This window comes from Eubalaena glacialis, chromosome 17 (assembly GCF_028564815.1).
Source record: "Eubalaena glacialis isolate mEubGla1 chromosome 17, mEubGla1.1.hap2.+ XY, whole genome shotgun sequence".
In the NCBI taxonomy this organism is placed as follows: domain Eukaryota; kingdom Metazoa; phylum Chordata; class Mammalia; order Artiodactyla; family Balaenidae; genus Eubalaena; species Eubalaena glacialis.
The window spans coordinates 86609237-86633768 of record NC_083732.1 but is presented as its reverse complement, the minus strand read 5'-3'; the positions used below and the strand labels follow the sequence as shown (position 1 = coordinate 86633768).

Below are 24532 nucleotides of genomic sequence, written 5' to 3'. Positions count from 1 at the left end.
TGCAGTATGGCGGAAACTTTTACTACACTGTGGAAATAACTTTGCAAGATTCTAATTGAACGTAAATGGAGTTACAGAAAAAGCAGCCAACTCTAGGAATGTTGACTTTGCTGTTGAGCCAGACATTCTAGATGTGCAGCCAAAAGAACTTAGTAAAGGTGGTCTCATTGACATAAATGAAGAAAATAGTTGTGACCAAAAAAAGATGTCACTGAAGAAGTGACATGGCAAAAAAGTTCGCATTAGAGGAACTTTCGGAGGTATTTCATGACACTGAAAGTACAGAGGATAAAACGTAAAAGGAAGGTGACCCAAACTTAGGAAGGAATGTGACATTTTGTCAAGGCATTGAAAAGATGCTCACTCTGTCTGTATCTTTAGTTTAACAATGAGAAGAAGAAGGCAAACACTGTTCAGATGGCTTTTGGTAGTCATTTGATGTCTCCCACTCCCACTCGAAGCGAGAACCGCCTCTGCTCACGTTAGTTGAGCATATGCTCTGTCAGTTGTCTATTGATGAAAACAAGTCACCCCAGCACTTAGTGGCTTCAGATGACACGAGTTATTCGTTGTGCTCAGACGTGCAGTCTGGGCAGGGCTCAGCAGGGACACCGCGTCTCTTCCTGTGTGGCGTTGGCTGAGGCGGCACGACTGGGAGCCAGTGGGTCTACTCCAGGTGGCTCTGCCCCAGGGCTCAGAAGTTGACGCTGCCCGTCAGCTGGAAGCTTAGCTCAGGCTGTGGTTCTTGGAGCTCAGATCTTCTTGGGTTGCTTGAACTTCTGTACAGCATGGTGGTCAGGTTTGTGAGTGAGCATCCCAAGAGCGCCACGGGAACCTAGGTTCCTTTCTTTCTTTTTTTGGTGTTGCCTTTTAGGACTTAACTTAGGATGTATCTTAGCCTAGTCTGAAACCCACCCAGATTCAAGGGGAAGGAAGGTAGACTCCGCCTCTTGAAAGGAGTATCAAAGTCACACTGGAAGAAGAGAATTGGGAAAGGGGGAGTTTGGAAAATATAAACAGCCACACATTGCTATTATAATATTAAACATTTAAGTAATTTAACGTTAGCTTCTCTGTCTAGTAAAATCACTATAGGACATTTAGGATATTCAGGTTAAGATGTTTTATGAGAAAATAAACCCAAATCTTGTGTAAAAGAACAAAATTAAGGAGAAGAAAACTTTCACACTAGTCTAGTTTGTTTAAGGATTTACTTTAGGGTCATTATCAAATTCTTAAAAACTCTTCAAACCTGTTGATGTCTTAATTTTTTAAAAAATGTAGCTGCATCAATTTGCATTCTTTGTTTCTTCTCTCATATTCTGGCAAGCATCTCAAGTTTTATTAAAGGGCCGGCTTATTTCAAGCATAATGAGGTTACCCTCCTGGTGGGATCTTAGTATGTACAGTGAATATAAACTAGGCAGCTCTGGAGTAGGATGCTCGTTGTGGTCCTTGTGCTTTTCTCCCTCTTCTGTATGTGCTGTTTTATGGAGCATTTATATCGGATTGTGGGCTGAGCCCTGGGGTCAGTGCCAAGGTTTGTTAGTACCTGTTTCCTCACACCTGCCTTGGGACTGCACTCCTTGTCCCAAGAAAAGAAGAAGTTAGGCACTGAAGTTAGTATGTGAATGAAAGGGAGACCTGAAGCTGGAAGGTCAGCGGCCACCACTGACAGGCCATCTGCTTTCCCATTTCCCATTCCAGTGCACTGGCCTCTTGCTGTACCAGGCAGCCTGGTGCCCGAGCCTGGACTCGGCCAACTGTGGCCAGCAGACTGGGGTTGGTGCTGGAACTGTTAACAGTGTAGGACAAAGTAAGGGTAGAATTTGGTGTAAGCATCTAGAAACCTCTATAGCAACTTGACAGTAATTTTATGTTCATTGACTCTGATGATAGAAGTTTCGTGCTGGGCTTTTGTAGGCTTTTATTTTGAAATTTCATTTTTCTAGAAATTCCTCTTTATTGTATTTTACAAAAGTGTTGGTCTGTGACAGGTTGGAAATTAAAACTGGTCCTTTACCACAGATAGTTGGAAGAGTAGGGGTCTAAACCACGTAAATAAGCCAACTTTAAAAATCTTCTCATTTCCACGTCTTTGATAGTTATTTGAAAAAGATATTCTGTAGTATGCATAAGTAGCTGATGCCTATGACTGGTTAATCTTGAAAAGTTCTAAAAAATACAACTGGCCACAGATTACAGAGGGCTACAATTACAAAATCCTATAAAAGCCTACCTCTCTGGTAAAGGATGGGGAAGGGCTTTTATCACTTAGAGACACAGAGAGTTGGCAGCCCCAATTGTACAGCTTTAGCCATGGGTCAAAAACAAATAGAGAACCACATGAACAACAGAGAATTCTGTTAATTGTTTGGAAACAGAATAGTCAGTGTAGCAGAGAGCAACGCTTGGGACTTTTCATTCCGTAGTGGACACCATCCCACAAACTGACTAATCCACGGTTTTGTGACCCAGATGCCAGGCTCTCAGAATCTGCAAGCCCATCATAAAGACAGACTGGAACGCCACCACCAGGGGAGTGGGTGGTGGTTAACTGACACACACACGGAACTGTCCAGAAGGGTCAAGGAAGGCTCGCTGGTGGAGATGTTGCCAGTTTGAGAGTTTATAGCACAGATTGGATTTTGACACATTCTGTTTTAGGAAAACTGCTTCGCTCTGGTGACATTACAGCAATGGTTTATCTTTTAAAGAATGTTTAGGCCTACTTTTTGAAGGTTTATGAAGGATTGTTGCCATTGATTCTTAGCCACAGAGGTATATCCAGATTGTGTGTTGTTTCTGGTTTAGCTCCTCCCTTGACACGCTCACTGTTATGTGTCCTGCTGACCCTTGAGCAGCGTGGGCCCCAGGGTGCCAGCCCCCTGCGCAGTCGAAAATCTGCGTATAACTTGTGGTCAGCCCCCTGTGTAAGTGTTCCCCTGTATCTGCGGTTCCGCTGCTGGGGATTCAGCCAACCAGGGATTGTGTGGTACTGTAGTGTTTATTTACTGTTGAAACCGGTGTTGTTAAAGGGTCAGTTCAAACCGGTGGGCAGTTCAAACCGGTGTTGTTAAAGGGTCAACTGTAGTGATTTTCCGTCACTTCATCACTAGTATATCATTTCTTCTGACCACTCCGGAGGTGTGGTGTTTCTTTTCAGGAAGCAATTGATAATATATTTATTCATCCTTACCATCTCATTTGGGGAGCGAAAGAGATAACTAAGATGATCAGAAGTACAGTTGATTTTGTTATGATCCAGCAACCTTGCTAAATTCATTTATTAATTCCATTAGTTTATCTGTAGATTCTTACAAATTTTCTTCATACATAGTCATGTAGTCTGTGAGTAATGATGGTTTTATTCTTTCCTTCATACCCTATGTTTTACCTCCCTTTTTTGCCTGTGGAACCTGGTTAAGACTTCTGGAACACTGTCAAATTAGGGATGGTAATGCTGGGCATTCTTGACTTAGTCCCAGTCTTGGGGGGCGGGGCGGGGGGGAGGGACTCTTTTCCACCAGTATTAATACTTTCATTAGATTAAGGAAATATTTTCCTATTTCTGTTTTGCTAAGAGTTTTTATTATGAGTGTTTGGTAAACTTTATCAGTTGCTTTTTCTGCATATATTAAGATAACTCTGGTTCTCCTTTCTGAAAATATGGTGAATTACATTGATTGCTTTTTTAAAATTAAGACTTTATTTTTCCTAAAGCAGTTCTAAGTTCACAGCAAAATTCAGGGGAAGGTACAGAGGTTTCCCGCGTACCTCCTGCTCCGGTACGTGCACAGCCTCCGCACTGTCAGCATCCCCACCAGAGCGGTACGTGTGGTACAGCTGATGAGCCTGCAACGACACATCATAATCACCCAGAGTCCGTCACTCCCATGGCGGTTCACTCTTGGCGTTGTACGTTCTGTGGGTTTGGACACACGTATAAGGACTCATATCCATCATTATAGTGACATACGGAGTACTTTCAGCGCCCTAGAAACCCTTTGAGGGTTTGAGTTCCTTGTTTGGCTAATAAGTTACTTGAAATACATTGCTTAATTTCCAGACAGTTGGGAATTTGCTAGTTATCTTTTTGTTGGTGTCCAGCTTAATGCTAGACACAACACAGCATACTCTCAGTAATTTTAGTCCTTTGATATTTATTGAATCTTGTGCTTTCACCTAGCACGTGGTCAATTTTAGTAACTATTTCACCTGCAAAGGTGAGTTGCTGTTGGGTGTAGTATGTTATATGTCAGTTAGATCGTTTATTCATCATGCTGTTCAGATCATCTGTATGCTGCCAAAAGGTAGGAGGGTGTATATAATCAGCTGTGCCCCTCGTCCCCTCTGTGTGTCTTGAACTTCCCTCTGCTTTGGAGGTGCCCACTGGGCTTGGTTTCAGGACTGGTGGCTGTCGTCAAGGGACAAATAGCACCGTGTGTGTGTGTGTGTGTGTGTGTGTGTGTGTGTGTGTTAGTGCCTTTTCCTTAGCTCTTCAGGGTCTTGAATGCCCAGAATTGGCAAACGCCCTCTGGGGAAAGGCGGCTGTTGAGGACCTGTTCCTTCTCCATCTGTGTCACCTCCTAGTGTCTTGGGCTCCACACGTCTGGGTTGTTTTCTAATCCGGCTTCTCTGAGTTTTCTCAGTGGGAGTTGTGGTCTTGCCCGAGCTACTCCCTCACATTCAAATGGACGTCCTCCTATCACACTTTATTTATTTATTTATTTATTTTTAATAAATTTATTTATTCACCTATTTATTTTTGGCTGCATTGGGTCTTCGTTGCTGCGCATGGGCTTTCTCTAATTGCGGCAAGCGGGGCTACTCTTCATTGCAGTGCACGGGCTTCTCCTTGCAGTGGCTTCTCTTGTTGTGGAGCACGGGCTCTAGGCGCGTGGGCTTCAGTAGTTGTGGCTCGCGGGCTCAGTAGTTGTGGCTCACGGGCTCAGTAGTTGTGGCTCACGGGCTCTAGAGCGCAGGCTCAGTAGTTGTGGCGCACTGGCTTAGTTGCTCCGTGGCATGTGGGATCTTCCTGGACCAGGGCTCAAACCTGTGTCCCCTGCATTGGCAGGTAGATTCTTAACCACAGAGCCACCAGGGGAGTCCCCTATCACACTTTAAAAAACTTAGTCATATGTGCTTTTTGGTTTTGTTTTGTTTTCAGTTGTGACTGAATTTTCAGTGTATGAAGAAAAAACTTGTATTTCACATAAAAGTTTTCAAAAGTAGGCAGCGAAATTAACATATTTGGCTCTCCAGTGAGATTTTCTCACAAATTTAAAGGCTGTGATTTAAAAGGAGGGTGGTGTTAAGTTATGTTGTTTACAGATAACACAGTGATTTTTGATGGAGCTGAGATAGGGTTCCTGGCCTTTTAATAATTTGCTTAACCAATATTTATTATTCTGCTGTGAATCAGGTACTGCTCTGGGTCTGGGGGTGGCAGGGGGTAGGGGATGGAATACAGTGATTATCTTGGTAGATTAGGTCCCAGTTCTCCTCAGGCTCAACTTCTGCATATAACAAAATAGGGAGAGAATAAAGAACAGTGTTGTTATGTCAGTATCAACAAAACACATTTTAATCAGTAGATTTCAAATATTGTACACTGAAAATTTTTTTTTCCTTTTACAGAATATGACAGATACCTAGCATCTAGCAGAATAATGGCAGCTGCTTACCTTGACCCAAATTTGAATCACACACCGAATTCAAGTACCAAGACTCACCTGGGTACCGGTGTGGAACGTTCCCCTGGGGCCATGGAGCGAGTGTTGAAGGTCTTTCATTATTTTGAAAGCAACAGTGAGCCAACCACTTGGGCCAGTATTATCAGGCATGGAGATGCTACTGACGTCAGGGTAAGTACATTTTCCTAGGACACATCCTCAGTGTATATGTAGGTTAAATGTTAATGGCACATACCAAAAAAAGGCGGAGTAATAATTTTTATTCCCGTATTTCAGAGATGTTAACTTTTCTCTATAGTATTTATTGAGTTAATATGTGACGGACCAGAGTTTTGATTTACGTAATATTTCTTAGAAAAATAGTTAACTGCATCATCTTATTCATATAATGCCATTGACTTGTTTTTCTCTCCTGTTTTTAAAAAAATTCTTTGAAATATGCAAGGAAACAAAGGAATTAAAATAGTCTCTAATACTGTTGAAATAAATTATTTTCTAGAAAGTGTAATTTTGAAGGTATTTGCATGACTCCAGGTAGGATAGATTATTAAAAAAAATATGTGTATATCTTCTATATACCAGACACTTGGCAAGGTTCTGGGGATATTAAAGGTCCTGGTCATACAGCTTCCAGCCTGTTGTGGGCGAGATGCCCATGGCCTTAATTGCAGTGCGGTGCAGGCAGTGCCTCTCGGGGTGTTGCAGATGACGAGGGCCGACAGGGGTGTCACTGCGTGTGACTGTCAGAGGTGGCTGGACACACTTTCCTCTGGGTGCTGATGAGAGTGGGCGGTAGAGAATTGTGAGGGGAGCACAGTGTAGGCAGAGGTTGCTGAGAGTGAGGAGTGAGCACTATGATCTCAGAAAACTGAGTTCAAAATGTAAATTTTCAGGATGTTTACTTTGGTCAAGTGTTGAAGAAACCCCTCCTCCTTCCTGCTCTTTCACTTAGTCCCTATTCATCTTTAAGGAGGACAAGTGTCCAGCGTGTAGGACCATCAGATGTATCTCCCCTGCTTTCAGTAATAAAGAAACAAAGTAATTTGTACTCTTTGACTTATATGCCTTAACCATTTTTAAGTATAATAAAGGGATTGGTAGAGTTTAGATTTAAGGCTACATATTACATATGCATTATATATAATATTCTGTTACCTCTGTGATACTGTAATACTGACTATTCAAACGGACTAATTATTAAAAGGAGAATCATTCACTTAGGATTGAAACATGTGTTAGTATCTATCCATGTGCTACACTTGAAATATAGTAGTCTCTTTTTACAAGTTTTCTATGAAGCTTGCTGGCTTTTTCTAGTTTCTCTATAGTTCTGTTTTATATTTAACCTTATAAACACAGTCACTGGAGAGAAACCTTGTAAAGGTAACGTTTATGGGAAGGCTGTTAGGGTATGTTCTAGTTTTTATAAATTTCGGATACAATGAGAGAGGAAATTCTTTAAACCATTGCATCAGCCTTAATAAACTTCAGAGTATTTGTGCAGGAGGGGAGCCTTTCAAAGATTATGAATTTGACAAGACATTAGCAAATGTTCAGAATTTATTATATCAGAAATTTCACCTGGGAAGGACTCCGTGACAGCTGTGCCATGGTTTTAGTATCATAGGTACTGCACATGAGAGGAATCATACCACGAAGAGAACCAGTGATCACTGACACATGTCCGCCTTTAGCCAATGTTAAAATCTTACCAGACATCAAAACATTCATATTGTGAAGAAAAATTTAAACCAGATACAAATACATAAGTTATGAGAACATATTTGTTAAACTTTTATGAAGATCAATATGAGCAAATCTGTGTGGCCAAAGAGCAAGTTGTTTTATTTCACAGTAATTGATAAATGTTTGAAAATTAGCAAGTCTTAGCAGTTGATGATTGATTTTACAACATGAGGCAGAGAAACCTCTATTGGCATTGCTTGACCCCAGCCCTCTCCTGGAATAGCATGAAATCAACATAGTACTGGGTCACTGTGATGGCAGGTGGGTATTATTCATAACCCACTTCCTTCTACTGCTGTAACATTTGAAAATGCAGTATTTTCATGTAAATTAATTAATGGGTGGATCTAAAAATCAACCATTTTCTGAAAGGAGGTAGCTTATTGTTATCCAGAGTTGATGAATAATTAGATTGAGTCTCAGACTCTGTTGCTGCACTGCCCGATGTGGTAGCCATGTGCAACTGCTGAATACTTGAATGTAGCTAGTGTGAATTGATGTTTTGTAAGTGTAAAAATACAACTGGATTTCAGAGATTTAGTATGAAAAAGAATGTAAAATCTCATCAGTAATTTGTTATAATTTTGTTCTTGACATGCTAGGTTAAAGAAAATATATCATTAAAATTGAATTCACCTGTTTCTTTTTACACTTTTTTAAAGTGACTGCTAGAAATTTTGAAACAACATATGTAGCTTGCATTATATTTCTGCTGGACAGCTGTGCCCTATAGAAAGTAATTATCTGAGAGACTGCTTGACGCAGAAGAACCAGACCTTTGGAGGAGTTGAAAGGTTTATTTTCACCAGGAAAAATCTGGATTCTTGTTATAATTCATTACAGAGGTTTTATTTCTCATGCTTTAATAGATTTCACTCCTATTACATATTTGTGCTAATTATACATTAATTGTATAGAGGATGCTGAAAGGATTCACAGGACTCCACTGGGAATAGGTAGAGTATATACAGCAGCAGTAGGAAAACGGTACTCATTGAAGGGCTTTGGACATCTCAGGCATAGGCCTCGTGGCCTTGGATGCTCTCAGCCATCACTGGCCATGTGTGCAGCACCCAGGTGTGAGGAGGGCTAAGGCCTCTTTATGGTGGGATCTGTGAGATGGGCACAGAGGCACGTTCCATCTCCGTAGCCAGCCTTGCCCTGTGTAACTGCCCAAGTGCCACCAAAATCAGGTGCAAGTTGGAAATCCAGTTATGATTACTAAACAGTGGTGCAGGCTAGTTGTGTCCTGCCCCAAATAATCAGTAGCCCATGGTCGCAAACATCACTTATCTTGGCCATAGCTGAGTGTCAGTACCATGCTTCAGGCAGCTCTGGAGATAAGTGTGGGGTCAGTGCAGAAGAGCCAAGATTAACCCATGGTGGACAATGCTGAATAAGATTTGTCATCTAGAAACATTGTAGTGATACTTCAGAATAATAAGGGTATAGAGAAGATCCAGATTCTACCAGAGAAGTCTCCTACTTAGGAAAAAGAACAACATTTACATCAGACTTTAATCTGCGATGCTGGATGCAGGATAACATTGGAGCAGTGTCCTCAGAGGCTCTGGGGAACCGCTTGTACCTCTGGAGTCTATACCAGATACATTATCAGTCACAAAAAGATGGAGTGAAGGTATCTGTAGAGAAATAAGGAGGTAGGAAGTTCATACCATAGGCTCTCTTTGAAAACACGGCTAGATGACATCACAGAGCATGAAGAAGCGTGGACCCAGAGGGAAGTACTGTAGTGGGGTGCGAGAGGCTGGCTCCCTTGCTGGCCTCGTGCGTCTTCAGAGGCTCTTAAAGCCGTGGCTGTGGTTTCATGCCATGCTCTGCCTAGTCCACAACTGTACCCCGTGCTGATTTGTTTCATTTTCAGTTTAAGACCTAATGCCGCCCAGCTGCATCTGTCCCTCTCTTCTCTGTCTTTGCCTTTCTTTCTCCGAAAGAACCATCAGCGCTTCAGAGGAAGGGTTTCCCCTTCTTTTAGTTAAGTAGGGCCCTTGGCATCATCTTTTACTCCTTTTGCTTAGACCCTGCATCCAATACATTAGCTAATCCTGTCCACGTCGTCCTCAGAGTGTACCTGGAATCCCCCACCTCCTAGGACCTCAACTGCACACCTTTCTCGGAGCCACGTGGTCTCCTAACTGACATCACAACCCAGCAGCCAGAACGGTCCTGTTAACATGAGAGCCAGAGCGCATCACTCCTCCACTCGGAACCTTCCAATGCCTTCCTCTCTATTTGGAGTGAATATTCAAGTCCTTCAGGAGCCCCTAGCCCATTCCTCTCCCTGTCTTGCCCTGTGACCTTCCATCCTACCGGTCACCCACTTTTACTTTCTGCTTCCTGAACCGTTTCTCTAACATGCTGGTCTTCTAATCAGTAATTTGCTCAAAACCCCCAGTAGCTCCCCATTTCTCTCAGAGAAAAGCCACATTCCCCCAGTGGCCCACAAGGACCTACAGGGCCTGGCTCCTTGTTACCCATCCTGAGCTTCCAGCAAGCAGCACACCCTTACTGATGCCTTTGTTTTAGCCCAGTGATACCCATTTCAGACTTGTGATCTACACAACTGGAAAGTCACACATTTGTGTTATTCTGAGCCCCTAAGTTTGTGGTCATTTGTTACAGTAGCAATGAGAAACTAAGAGTGACTATAGATTGTCGAGACAAAAGTGCATGCTTTGTCTTGAGGACTGTTAGGAGGGCCCCTCGTCTGCTGCTGAACCAAGAGCAGGAGGTGATGCCCTGGCTGTTGGAGAGCAGGACTGGATTTCCGCATCTTGTTTTGGTAACTGAATGATGCTAGGCTCCTACCTCTACAGGTGTGATCAGAGAAGAATGGTAGGAACCCATTGATTCCTAAATGTAAGGAGTATCTGAAAGAGAGCACACTGAGAAGAATAACCCCTGGACAGGATAAAAGACAAATCAATTCTTAGGAGGAAGTAAAGAGACGAACAGTGTTAAGAACAATACGTGTGACCTCAGATACCTCCTCTTGTGATAAATGGAGAAATGTTGCAAACTGCTTGTGAGGAGATAGCTAAAAATATGAAATGTCCATTATCATCTCGTCCCCTGCCTTACCTTCCCCACAGATGAATTACTCTCCTGCATGCATTCACTGTCATGTCCTCCTCCTGCTCAACTCTGAGACTTCTCAGGGTCAGAATCGCATCTCATCGTCATTGGGTCGCTAGCACCAGGCGTGCAGCGGGCCTTTAGGTGGTTGCTGAACAGTTGAGGGGTGCACATTCACGAGTGAATGGATGTGAAGGACGCGGCCGTATGAGTGCTCTCCACCGGGGAGAAGGTCACTTCTTTTCAAAGCGCTGTCTAAAAGATGAGTGGCCAGGTTGAACCGAGCAAAGTCATAGCAAGAACTCTCAGAAACAAACACAATTACAGCCTCATCTCACTAGTCAGCAATCAGGGAAACGTAAATTATAACAGCAACCCCCGCCCCCGCCCCCCCCCCCCCCAATTTGGTCCATCACATTGATAAACGTTTTAAGATTGATTTCATCCATTATTGGTATGAGATGAGGGACAGTCTGTCACATTATGTGTCAAGTGTAATCGGTATAGTTTTGTTGGTGCACAGTTTGGCTGTACTTACCAAAATGTCATATTTTAAGTAGCTCTTGACCCAGCACGTCTGTTTCTAAGCAGTGCCTGTACGTATGTATGACGACAGGCTAGAAGGATGCTCCTCGCAGGATTACTTGCATTTCCACCTCCCTTTCCCCCAAAACAAGGAAACAGAAAAGAAAATAACTATCTCCCAGTAGTAAAATGGCTGAATTGCTATGTTCCTGATGAAACACAAGCACGATGCAGACACTGGCTTCTTTTATTTCCAAGTTTGAGAAGAATCCTTTACTGTGAATATCTAACATGAGAATTTAATCAGGAAAAGTGTATATTTCTAAGGCCTGGGCTGTGATATAAATGAATAAAAGGAGTTTTCAGAGTAGCTAAGTGTTGCTTTGTGTATTGTAGGACTAGATTGTCATGAGCCTTTAAAGCCAGGATGAGAAATTTAAATTTAATTTGGATACCATCAGTGGCATATTATGAACCCTTGTCCTCTTAGCTCCCTAGAGACAGTCCCTTTTCTAAATGTACATATTCCGAAATAATATACACATATACTAACGTGTGTGTGTGTGTTATATGGAAATGGTAATGTTTCCATATGGTAGCGTTGAGTTTGCATTTCTCACTAAAAATTTAGTTCTCTAAGTTATTTGTTCAGTTATTCAGAACCAAATAGTTGGTTCTCAAAATTATCAGTACTTTTTACTGAGTACTTATGTACATTTAGCATCAAATATTTAAGCACCTTGTCCACTCATAATCTTGGCTGCTATCCAGACTAAGTCCGAAGTGGCATTTATGAGAGTATTAGAGAATGAGACTGGGACGGAACTCAGTATGGAAGCATCATGGAGAAGCAAAAAGTGAAATAAAAGGGAATGCCTGTGTTTATTGCTTAATTGTTCAGTGGAGAGTGAAATTGCAACCTGGTTTAGGTACCAGGTCCTACAGTTTGGGGACTCTGGTTACGCAAACCCAGACTTGACATTATTCCGGTGTCTTCTGGCAGTGCGATCAAGTGAACTGACTAAAACTCTGTCTATTCCACAAGACTTCAAGACTAGGAACCTGCCTTCCCCCCCTAATCATCACCATGTTTTTGGACTAAGCCCCTCTAATTGATACTGCTTCTCTGCAGGTGGGCTCCTGTGTGTGCCCGTGAGTCAGAGGACATGAGGGTCACCTGTGCTGTGCGAGGGGTCATCAGGGCAGGCACCCAGCGAAGATGGGGTTTCTCCCGGGGTGTTGATGGCACATACAACTATAACGAATGGTTGTGCCCTGCCTTACACTCTACATCTGGGCATGGAGGGGTAGACAGACCAGGACACAAAGATCTGGGGGTGAGGTGGAATCGAGGGGAGATGAGCAGGGTAACTAGAGCCTGTGTGCTCTCGGGAGTGAGCTGGCAGAGCGGGGGCGAGAGACAAAGGCGCTTTTGTGGGAGTTTGAAAGAGGCGCCAGCGCCTGTCCTTTGCAGCTCAGGGATTTGGATGTTGGCAAGGAGAAGCTGCACAAGTCGCCTTTCAGAGAATTAGCAGAAAAAGATGGCCCTTCCTGTAGGCAGATCCCGCACCCCAGAGCACAAGATTTGCAGGCGAGCTTGGGGCTGGATCTGGGCTCCCACTGTCCCCTGGCAGGATGCCCTTGGGTGGTGTTCAGCCTGCACTGTCATTCATGGCGGCCCTGTCAGAAATTCAGGCCTTGAATCCAGAAGCCAAAAAAACGTTTTATGCTCATCCCAGGTACCACCCCAATCCCCCCCGCCCCCCACCCTGCCCCGGAGTTCTGTAGGCTGCAGACATGCCTCCTGTCCCAGTAAGAGTTCATCTTCTTCCTGAAGCTGTTGTCAGCTCTTCCAGCCGGGTTCTTTTTCGTGCTTTCTCTCTGGTGCCACGTTTGCTCCCTCCCTCCATCCTTCCTCTGCCGCTCTCCTGGGCTTGATGCACAGCCTTGTCCTGGGGATTGAGGAGTCAGGAAGGGTGGTCGGCATGTGCAGGTACAGGAGTGCGGCACACGTCCTGCCCGTGGTGTGGACTCGCTGGTTCTTGACAGTTTTTGAATATAGTACATGTTATTATTTATCTGTTCTTACGGGTAGGGCTGGGGACATCCTTAATTGTATTATCAACAGCATTGTGCCATAATAAATACTAGTGTGTGCAGAACTTTTAAGATGTGTCTTACATTATAAGTTATATGTTAGCTTCAGTTAATTGCTAATCTTTAAAAACCAATGATGTTTTTCTCTAGTAGATAGTTCTGATTTTCCATGATAGACATTTTCATGTTAATGTGAGAATCATTAAAAAAAAAACCTTATTAATGTCCTAAAATATTGAGAAGATTGCAATGGATGGTGATTAGCACCTGCTCACCTAAGGGTGGCAGATGGTCTCCATCGTATTCCCAAGGTGTCTTCCACGTGTGCTACCCATTTACAGACATAGACGCACGACTTACACATCTCTGTGGGCACAGGGCAAGAATCAGTTCTAATTAACACTTTTCTTTTCCACAGCCCCAGGGTAAACGCCGCCTTCTCTAGGGAGCCTTCCCTGATGCCCTCCTTCAAAGGTCACCTTCATCTCCTCTGAACTCATGGGGCACACGTGTTAGAAAAGTTGGGTTGGGGGCTATTGTGAATTGCTGCATGTTAACCTATAGAGAGCGAAGAGCAGGTGGCTAGGCCTAACTTGAAGTAGCTTTTCATATGTCATCAGTACTATCAGAAACATGGCCTTAATTATATGTTCCTAAATGTGTGTTTTTAAAAAATGATATTAAGGTTGCAGCCTGTTCTCAACAATATCGTTGGTTCAGAAAGTATAACCTTCCACAGGTCTCATTCTTAGGAAGCCACCTGAGGTGTGGCCGTGTGCTTTCATGAGTTGGGGTGACGCAGAGGTGGAGCTGCAGAAATCAATAAAGAAAGGGGAAGTGCCTCTTTTTGTGGTTTTTAAAAAACTTTTCTTTGTTCATAAAAGTACTTTTTGTGAAAAAAGATTTCTAAGTAAAATTAAGTGATTTATTTAAATTGATACTCTTACCAAAGATTTCTGATAATTAACTAAAAGAAATGAACATTGCATTAATTTTTAGCATGCAGTTTTTTGTTTATAACAGTCGTTTTTGTGGGGGGTATGTTTTAGGGCATCATTCAGAAGATAGTGGACAGTCACAAAGTAAAGCACGTGGCCTGCTATGGATTTCGCCTCAGTCACCTGCGGTCAGAGGAGGTTCACTGGCTCCATTTGGATATGGGTGTCTCCAATGTGAGGGAGAAGTATGAACTTGCACACCCACCAGAGGAGTGGAAGTAAGATTACAAACCTACTTTGGGGTGACTCGAACTTGATTTGTTTTGCATATTAGAGACACACACGAGAGGATGATTATCTATGCTTAATTTTCACACTGATTGTCATTGGGACTCCTGTAAAATAGAGCTGGCCGGTAATTATTAACTAGTGATCTCGTCTGCACTTCTGTGTAGTCCGTCTTGGGGCCCCACTGACTTGGACTTGCTCGAGCCGTCTGACTGATCTCATTCTTCTGTGATGCCCTTTCGCTCCTCACACTTCTCTTGTCAGTGCTGCTCTGTCCAGCCTCTGCTCTGAGGAGGACTCAAGCCCTGGTACTTGTACTTCCTGTTCTGCTGGCACCCTTTCGTGCAGCAGGACTCCCTGTGCCTGAGGAGACCACACCCAATTACCTTATTAATGGGCTGCAGAGTTCGCTTTATTGTGCCCAGTACAGTAATCCACAGCCCACCGAAGAGAGTCAGCGTCTCTTGGATGTTCACACATAACATTGAAATTAGGAAGTAATCTCTTAGTGAGTCATACTGACCTTAATGAAACTAAAACCATTCAAGGTCAGTTAAAAGAATTCCCTATAAATTGTCCTTTTCCTGGTTCTCTCCTAATAATTTTTTTCACGTTTAAGTAAACCAAGATGTTTGTAGGAAATTACACATCTAAAAACACGTTTGAGAGAAGTATAACTTATAGAACGGGGTTCTTCCACAGTGGTTCCCGTTTTTATAGATAATGCTGCAGAGGTAAAGATGGTTATAGAGTGAAGAGAGCATTCAAATGTCAGTAACTTTCAGTTCAAGGATCTAAGTTGAGAAGATTAGAAAGATTAAAAAGAAAAACAAACATGTTTAGGTGAGTAAATCTTTAGTTGAATAAAATCTTGACCCAATTACGGTTTATCAAAAAATATAGTTGTATTTTCAAATTTATCACATAGCTGGAACCGAGCTAACAAAATAGTCCGTGAGAGTATAGTTTGGTTGCTTTTCATCACTGGCTAGCAAAGATTTGACTTCCATCTATTTGGTCAGTTAATTAAATAAGTGTTTAAAAACTAAGAATATCTAAAAGTTACTTGAAAATACCTCCAGGTATTTTTAATCAACACAACTTTGTTACCTTCTGTGTTTATGCAGACATGTCAGAGGCAGCCTTCATTATAGCAATAGTTTTAGTGCTCAGTAAAGTGTTGAATGTAGATCCCTGTGTATACAAGCTTTGCTTTTGTTCTTTTAAGCCAACTTATTTTACCTAATTTCAAGTAAAATTGAGTAGGCTATTTTTTTTAGTGGAGCCTGGATCCTCAAAAGTAAGGAAGATTTGGCTGACCCTCTTCAAGTGAAGGGCGATGAAGATGCTACTGCTAATACTGGTGAAGATGATGACATTGACGTATTGTCACCATTGAGTGGCTGTTAAGAGCCAGGCACTGTGCCAGCTGTGTGCTATTTGTGATTCATATATTTGTAAACTGTATATTTCATTTACCCAAACCCTAGGAGGTAAAGACTTGCTATCCTTATTTTACAGATGAAAACAGAGGCACAACAAAATTGATTTAAGCTTCATTCACATAGATAGTTTGTGACACAGTTTTGATTTGGATTTAGCTATCTGACTTCACAGTGTGGGTTTTTAAAATCAACATGCCTGTCTCAATGGGAATAATGTGATCTTCAAAACTCTGAGAGTGTAGCTAGGCTTATAAGATGAGTGAAGGTGAATGGATCATCGGTAGAGGCGATGAGAGAAGAAAATGTGATCAGAGATACCATTGATACATGCGTGGTATCGTCCAGAGTGTGAGGGTTAATACAGATTGTTCTGAAGTGTCAGTGGGGAACAGGAGGCTGTTAAATAACCAAGCAGATTTGAAAAAGAACAAAACAGAAGTTCTGGAAATCATTGGATAGATAAAGCAGCAGATTAGACATAGCTGAAAACTTAGTAAACAAGAAGGTGGATCTGAGAAAATTTGCCCAAAACGTAGCACAGAGAGATGAACAGATGGAAATTATGAAAGCAGGTTTATGTAACATGGAGAATGAGAAGGTCAACGCTTTTCTAACAGGAACTCTGAAGAAGAGAATAAAAAGAATGAGGAAGAGGAAATAATCTGAAGAGAAAATAGCTGAGAACTTTCTAGAATCAGTGAGTGACGTGCGTCCTTAAATGCAGGATTAACAAAAAATCGCAAACAGGGCGAATAAAACTAGATGCATACTTTGGCAAATTATAGTAAAATAGTGTTGTACAAAAGAAAAAGAGAGGATGTTAAAAGCAAGCAGAGAAAAATTCAGACTTCTTACAGCATGATTGATGCCAAGACAATGGAGGGATTGTACGTTCAAAGTGGTGGGAAAATATAACTGGCAGCCTGTATTTGTTTGCACAGTTAAATTCCCTTAAGAACAGATATCGGCTAAATACGAGGGTAACAGCTCAAACATTAGAAATATAACTTAAATACAAGGATAACAGCTCAAACATTAGAAATATAACTTAAACCGTAGTTGGGTAAGTAGATATTAGAGAAATGTAGGGATCAAAAAGAAGGAAAGAGATAGAGAAAAGGCATGGGAAACAGGATAAGTAGAAATCACAAATAAGATGCAGGTATACTAATGGTGAATGGTCAGAGGTTATCAGAGTGTGATTAAAAAATAAATTCTAGCTCTCTGCTATTTATAGGCTGTATCCAAAACAGTGATGTTCAGACATTTTTCTTTGACTTACAGGAAGAAATGTGTTTTGCCTTGAGATTTAGTGCACGTGTACCTGTTTGTGCATCTCAGAGCTGTTTGTAAATAACGGGCCTACATATTCCATGAAACATACTCAGCCTTATTATTTACACTGAAGTCTAAGGGTTTTCTCTTCAATGTCATTCTGTTTTGTTCTACTTAAGTAAAATAAATTAATAAATAAATAGTAAAAAGAATTTTCCTACCTACTAATGAGTCCTGATTTTCAATTTGAATAACTCTCACATAAAACATGAGTGCAAGTATTCCAGACAAATAATAACCAGGAAAAAAAAAGATTAGTATTATGCTATTAGTATCCTGTGCAAAAAATTTTCAGGCAAACAAGAATTATTATGGATGTAGAGGGCAACTACATAACAATAAAAGGCTCATTTCACCAAGAATTTAATAAGTATAGAAATAGATATAACTCTTAAACTTATAAATTCCTAGACATTCCTCAAAATGTATAAAGCAAAACTAGTATTAAAAGAATAAAACTTACCTCTCCTAATAATTAAAAGGAAGAGCGCAAACAGTAGTAAGTAAACACTAGTTTTAAAATTATGTATCTAACTACTTTTTCTAATGTAGAAATATAGGATCCTGCATGCAACAGTATATTGAGCAATTTAAAAACACGTCTCTACGTAATTTACGGTTCGGGCTTCCCTGGTGGCGCAGTGGTTGAGAATCCGCCTGCCAGTGCAGGGGACCCGGGTTCGAGCCCTGGTCCGGAAAGATCCCACATGCCGCGGAGCAGCTAGGCCCGTGAGCCACAACTACTGAGCCTGCGCTCTAGAGCCCGCGAGCCACAACTACTGATCTCACATGCCACAACTGCTGAGCCTGCGCACATGGAGCCCGTGCTCCGCAACAAGAGAAGCCACCACAATGAGAAGCCCGTGCACCGCAACGAAGAGTAGCCCCCGCTCGCCGCAACCAGAGAAAAGCCCGCGCGCAGCAACAGAGACCCAACGCAGCCAGAAACAATAAATAAATAAAATAAAATAATAAAATAAATAAATTTATTTTTTTAAAATAATAATAATTTATGGTGCAAAGGAAAAGGCCCAGCCTGCTGAGGGCCCGGCTTTGATGGGGTCTGTCCCTTCGCTGTCCAGTCTACTCTCTGCGGTAGCTCACGGCCGCAGTCACGTCCTCCTGTCCACATGCAGCTGGCCCTCAGCACCCGCAGGTTCCCTGCTTCCGCAGCCATGGATTCAACCAACCGCCGATACAAAATTCTGGGGGGGAGGGGGGGAAATTCCAGAAAGTTCCAAAAAGCAAAACTTGAATTTGCTGTGCCAGCATCTATTTACATAGCACTTACATTGTATAAGGTACTATTATAAGTAATCTAGCGATGCTTTCAAGTATATGAGAGGGTGTGTGCTTCTTACATACGCAGACTGTGCCAGTTTACGTGAGCATACGAGGATTTGGGTGTCTGCAGGGGATCCTGGAACAATTCCCCTGTGGATACTGAGTGTACTTCCTTCATTTAGCCTCCTGTATACCAGACTCTTCTGGTGAAGGTTTTCCTCCTCTTTTACTGACCATCACGGTCTGTTTTCTCCTGCTTAGCCTTGACGTTTGGGGCTGCTCCAGTGACCTCTTTTCCTCTTTCTGCCCACCTTAGACCTGCCTTTGGCATTAAATTCACTCTTTATTGGATAAATGCAGGAAACCAATGGACAGGTTATTGCAGTAACCCAGGAAAAAGTCACAGAAGACGATGGCTGTGGGGAGTAGTACTTGAAGGAGTGAGAAGCAGCTGTACCGAGATATGTTTAAGGTAGAGCTCACCGCATTTGCTAACAAATCTTTTAAACTGTGAACACCCGAGGAAATGTGTAGGTCGTCCCTGCTCAGAAGCTCCCGGGAGCCCCCCGTCACCCCTGGAGCCCGCTCTCAGCTTGTGATTACTTCCTGGTCCTCGTCTCCGTCTCCTGCTCCTCCCCTTCCTCCATTTGAGCGACTCTGGTCCCTTTGAAACTTGAGTATTCTGTTTTCTTAGATACTCAGGGTAGGGTCTCATTTGATGGTCTCTTCTCTGTTGCCAGCCTTCTTGCTTGTTGAATACAGTAACGCTTCATCTCACTTCTCCTTTTGCCTTTATCTTTTCCAACTTTTCACTTGCTTGACCTTGGCCACGCTGGCGCTCTTACTGGCTCTCGAACAGACCGAGCGGATTGTTCCTGGCGCCTTTGAACGCGGTGCTGAACTGCTGTGTGTACTCGCCTGCCGTTTCCGGCCCGGCTTGGGCCTCCCTTCGCTAGGGCAGGTGCGCCACTGTCACCTCCTCCCCAGGGCCTTTTCCAGCCTTTCTGTCTACAGAGCCCACTGCCCGCCTGGTACAGTCTCTCTCCCTCAGGGACTCCGTTGTAGTCACTGCTCGGTTCTGGGCGTGCCAGGTATATAGTAGGCACCCAGTAAAAAATATTTTAAGTGGAAGTTGAATCAGTGATAATGAAATTATCAACTAGGAACTGAACAGGACTAGTTTATGTTAGTAACAGTCTTCATATTAACACGCTTCTTGCTGTGTGTCAGACATTGCCTGAGAGGCTTGATAACCTGCCCGTGGTCACACAGCTTAAACGGGTGGCAGAGTAGAAACTGGGTCCATGCACCAGCTCTTTCTTTATTCCTGTGTTAGGTATGTGACTACAAGGAACAGAACATTGACAATTTGCTGTACACCTGAAACTAACACAACATTGTAACTCAACTATACTCCATTAAAAATTTAAAAAATTGAGAAAAAAAGAAAGAGAACATTGAGACCTCCTCTCTCAGCCCATGGGTGGACATGTGACGGCAACTGCAGCTCTGGCTTTAGTTCTGAGAAGTAGGATGTTAATATTCAAATGAAAGTGCCAAGGCTCATCAGAATAATTGGATATTAGTTTCCATTCCTGTGGAGTTTTTGAACATAGATTTTTCTTTTTGGCAGTATCTGCTATAGTATCTCTTCATATTGTTGAATAAACCTGAGATCTAAACTTGTTTAATGGAGTCTTCAGTTCTCCTAAGACCTCAGTAAGCAGCTGCAGCACGCACATTCGGTCGTAACTGTCTCAGGCAGGATGGCCTTACAGAGATGTCATGACGTGTCATTGGGGAAAGGAAGGGCTGATTTGATAAATGGCTATCCTCGTAGGAAGAATAACAACAAAATTAGATCCTACCTTGAACAATACACAGAAATCCACCTGAGATGGATTAAGTTTAAAAAAAAGAGAGAGAGAAAGCTTAATGGAAAATATAGTTGAATGTGTCTTTGGCCCTAGAGTAGGAAGGTTTTCTTAATACTCCAAAAACGTTCACTCTGAAAGACGAGAATAATAAATTTGACTTTAATGAGGTGAAAACATTCTGTTTATCAAAAGATGTATTTTCAAAACTGCAGAAATGGTAATTCCCTGGCGGTCTGGTGGTTAGGACTCTGTGCTTTCACTACTGAGGGCGCGGGTTCAGTCCCTGGTCAGGGAACTAAGATCCCACAAGCCGTGAGGTACGGCCAAAAAAAAAAAAGGTGCAGAAACAAGTTGCAACTAGGAGAAGATATTCTGCTGATCAATATGAAGTCTCAAATTGGCATGAGACTTGAAGCTATTTTCATAAAAGAGAAGACAAGTTTGACTAGTAATCACAGGAAGACACTGTCATCTTTCTCAGTGCTCAGGGAAGTACGAATCTAGGCCATTAGATCCCATCTTACACTGTCTGGTTGGCAAAAAGTAAGTTGTCTGACAGAATTAATAGCAGGAGAGGTTATGGATCTGACAGGATCTTGCCTGCCCTGCTGGGGAGAATGTAAATTGGTAAAACCATTTGGGAAAATGGCATAGCGTCCTCATGACATGCCCTGCTATCCTGCTGTTCCACTTCAAGTTCTGTCCTCGAGAGACTCTTGCATTTCTCTGCTAGGCTAGAGACCCAAGAACGTTCATAGAATAGCCAGTGATGGTTAAGTGAGTTGCAGAATATTCACAGTGGAATGTTACTCTAGTCAAAATGAACGATCAGGACTTGAAACAGTGTGGATAAATCTTAGATAGCATTGTGTGACAAAAGGCAGTCCCAGGACAACTGTGTGAGTGCGCTAAATAGCAATACCATTGAGTTGCACACATCAAAGTGGTTACTTTCGGGGGTGGGGGGGTGGTGCACCACTGGCTTGCAGGATCTTAGTTCCCCAAGCAGGGATTGAACCCGGGCTCTGGCAGTGAGAGCATGGAGTCCTGACCACTGGACCGCCAGGGAATTCCCTAAAATGGTTACTTTTTATGTGAATTTTACCTCAGTTAAAAAACAAAAAGTCCCAGGAGATGACACACAGCATGATATACTTTTACAAAGTAAAAAGAAAAATAAACCTAAGAATATTGTTGGGAACACATCAGATGGGTAAGACAATATTGAACATGTAAGTAAAGGGTCGGGGGAGATGGTCGGTCTAGAGCCTGTGTGGGGAGAGCACCCTGGCCCCTCCCGTCCTCTTAAGAGCCCTCAGGGGCTTGTGTGGACTCCTCGGGTCCTGAGGCAGAGCCCGAGGCCACTGCGCCGCATGCACAGGCACGGGCCCTGCTTCCTTCCCAGTCTTCTGGGGAGCAGGCACTTGCTCATCTGTCCCTGGGGTCCTGGGAGATCTCGGTTAGGTGGATGGTGTTTGCTAGGATCTTGAGTCAGCCAAAAAAGTTTGAATTACAGTACCATACCTAGTTTATAGTGTAGCAAAAGGTATCTATCATGCAGTTTTGAGAGATTTCTACCAAACAGATGTAAACTTTAAAGTTTTGCACCTAGATAATTAAATTCTAGTTAAATTTTGATGACTAAATTTTGGTTATCTGGAATCACCTACATGGACTGGTCTGACTTCTGAGCAGGTTAATCAGGTATTAAATGACCCAGTCCTTTTGGTGTAGGATTCAGGGCTTTGAGAGCCAGGTCTGAGGGGAGGCGCTCTCGTCATTTGAGAGAGAGTTGTAGGGCTTCTGCAGAGCAAGTGGGAAAGAAAGTCCTTTTCTTCGTTATCAGATGTGGTTCACAGTCTCCTGCTCACGGCTGTTGGGCGGCTCCTTGCTCTGCAAAGGGAGGATTTTTTTTTTTCAGACCTTTGCAGGAAAAAAAAAGTCTTTTATGTAGAGGAAAGGTTTCCCTTTTCAAAGATGACAAAAGAAAATGACTAATGATAGCTTAGGAAGTTTTAGATTGTATTTTGATAGTTTTCTATGTTATCTTGAAACGACATTCCGTGTGCCTATACCTTAATTTGAAAAGCTAGTCTTTCATTATAACACTGAATTCAGCAAGAGTTCTTTAGAAGATTTAAAGCTGTAAGAGTAAATAGAGGAACATTCTGACAAGTTTGGAAGTGACCCCTTTAAAAAACAGGATGGACTTCCAAATTTGCTGATTTATTTATTGAACATTTATTGGATGCCTCTGCACCAGACACTGACAGCACAAAGATGAACAGATTTCTGGCCGGTCTGTGGCTACACAAAACTGATGTTTATTGACCAGGCTGGTTTAAAACTCGTTCTGGTGGTTATTTGTTATCACAGCTACAGAATAGTCAGTCTTAGGTATGTGAGAATTTCTTCTTATTCTCAATATGTATCAAAAGTTGCAAAAATAGTACACAGAAATCCTGTGTACCCTTCAGTCAGCTTTGCTAAATGTTAAAATCTTACTTAAACATAGTCCAGATATTGAAACCAGGAACTTAACATTGATACAGTACTATTAACTAATCTACAGACGTCATCAAATTTCACAGTTGTCTCTAATCTGGGACAGGTCCTCAGGCGGTCTTTGTCCTTGATGACCTTGACCCTTTTGAAGAACACTGGCTGGTTGTACCGTGTTCCTCAATTTGGGTTTGTCTGGTTTTTTTTTTTTTTTTTTTTTTTCATGATTATATTGAGTTTATGCATTTGGGGAAGAGCACCACAGTCAAGATGTTGGTTTTCTCACTGCATTTTAGCAGGAAGTCTTCGATGATGCTATGACTCATTTTACTGGCGGTTTTAACTTGGATCATTTGATGTAAGGTGGTGGCCAGGTTTCTCTGTTATAAAGTTATTATTGTCCCCTTTGTAGTTAAGTAATATCTTCTGGGGAAGTACAGAGACTGTGCATATACTCTGTTTCTCACTGTTATTTTCACCCACTAATCTCAGCATCATTGGTGATTCTTTTTTGCAGTATTCATTACTGTAATTTTTGCCAAATGGTGAGTTTCTATTTCTATCCTTCCTTCTAGGGTTTTTAAACTGGAAGTCTATTGTAAGAAAGAGCTGTCCACACCACATTGTTTATGAGGGTCATCTGTGTAGTTTCGTGAAATTGTACGTTTGTTTATTTCACTACTCGCAGTCTGGCTAGCTAATCCTTCTCGCTCTCAGGGTTATCAGATCTTCATCCAACTCAGCTTTTCAGAAGCATTTCCTGCTCCTCCCCATCAGTCGTCCGTTAGCATGTGGGTATCTTGGTGCTCATAGTTGGAGGTAAGACTGAGGCAGTTAGTTGTTGGTGGCATTAATGTTAATGTATTACTTAGTAGAAGCAAAAGGATGGTTTTATTTGGGGCATGTTGTAGTTAGCCGCTGCTCAGAAATCCATGGAGTGGCCTAGAGCAGAGACGTGGACATGTGTCAGGACACAGCCAGGCTCTTACAAGAGTAGCAGAAGTATGAGGAAAACGGTGAGTTTCACGGAGGAGAAGGGAGTGGCGATGCTGGTGCGAGTGGGCCGATAGGCTGTGGGCTTCAGGTGCTGCGGTTTAAGGACTGGGGTGAGGTGTTTGGACTGGAATTAAATTCGGAGGCCTTGAGCAAAGTTTCCGTAGGGTTGTGAGGGGGAATATGCTAGACGGTAGTGGGCTGAAGCAGGGACCAAAACCCTTAATACGATCTAAAGACCTTGCCCACCCCCATGACCAAGATCAACTTACATTCCTCTCTGTTTCTAAGCACAGGTGCCTTCTCTTAGTTTCATTCTGCCTCTGGGCATTCAGGCATGTTGAAGTGGGATCCCAGGTCTGCCTCCTAATAGCTGTGGGACCTTGGCAAAATTACCTAATTCCCAAAATTCTTTTCTCCCCCATCTATGAAAATTGGGTGAAATAGTAACCTGGTCACTATTTCTGGCCAGTCCCCTCCTGGCCTCCGTTTGGTCCCTGGTGTCTGCTCTACCTCGTACCACCTGGCTGGGCCTCAGTGATGTGATGTTACTGCTCTGGCCACAGTGCTCCTGGAGCTTCCTTTCTCTCTGGGATGAGCCCCACCACCATGATGAGCAGGGTCCTGTGAGGTCTGCCAGCTCCTGATCCCACCCCTCCCGGAAGCCCTTTTACTCACTGCCCTCGTCAGTGGGCTATGTCTGCATTTGC

The 24532-nt window shown here is 42.7% G+C and overlaps 1 protein-coding gene across 11 annotated transcripts in view; it reads left to right on the top strand.

The window, feature by feature from the left end:
* Positions 1–24532, top strand: part of PTK2 (protein tyrosine kinase 2) — a 262366-nt gene that overhangs the window by 89100 nt on the left and 148734 nt on the right. For 10 of the 11 annotated variants that reach the window (XM_061172265.1, XM_061172261.1, XM_061172260.1 and 7 more), the window contains 2 exons: positions 5641–5867; positions 14210–14376. In XM_061172265.1, the coding sequence (XP_061028248.1) occupies positions 5673–5867; positions 14210–14376 (362 nt within the window). In that variant the 5' untranslated portion in view covers positions 5641–5672. Of the gene's footprint in view, positions 1–5640; positions 5868–14209; positions 14377–24532 lie in introns of those variants that run through there. The other variant, XM_061172267.1, reaches the window with a different exon arrangement.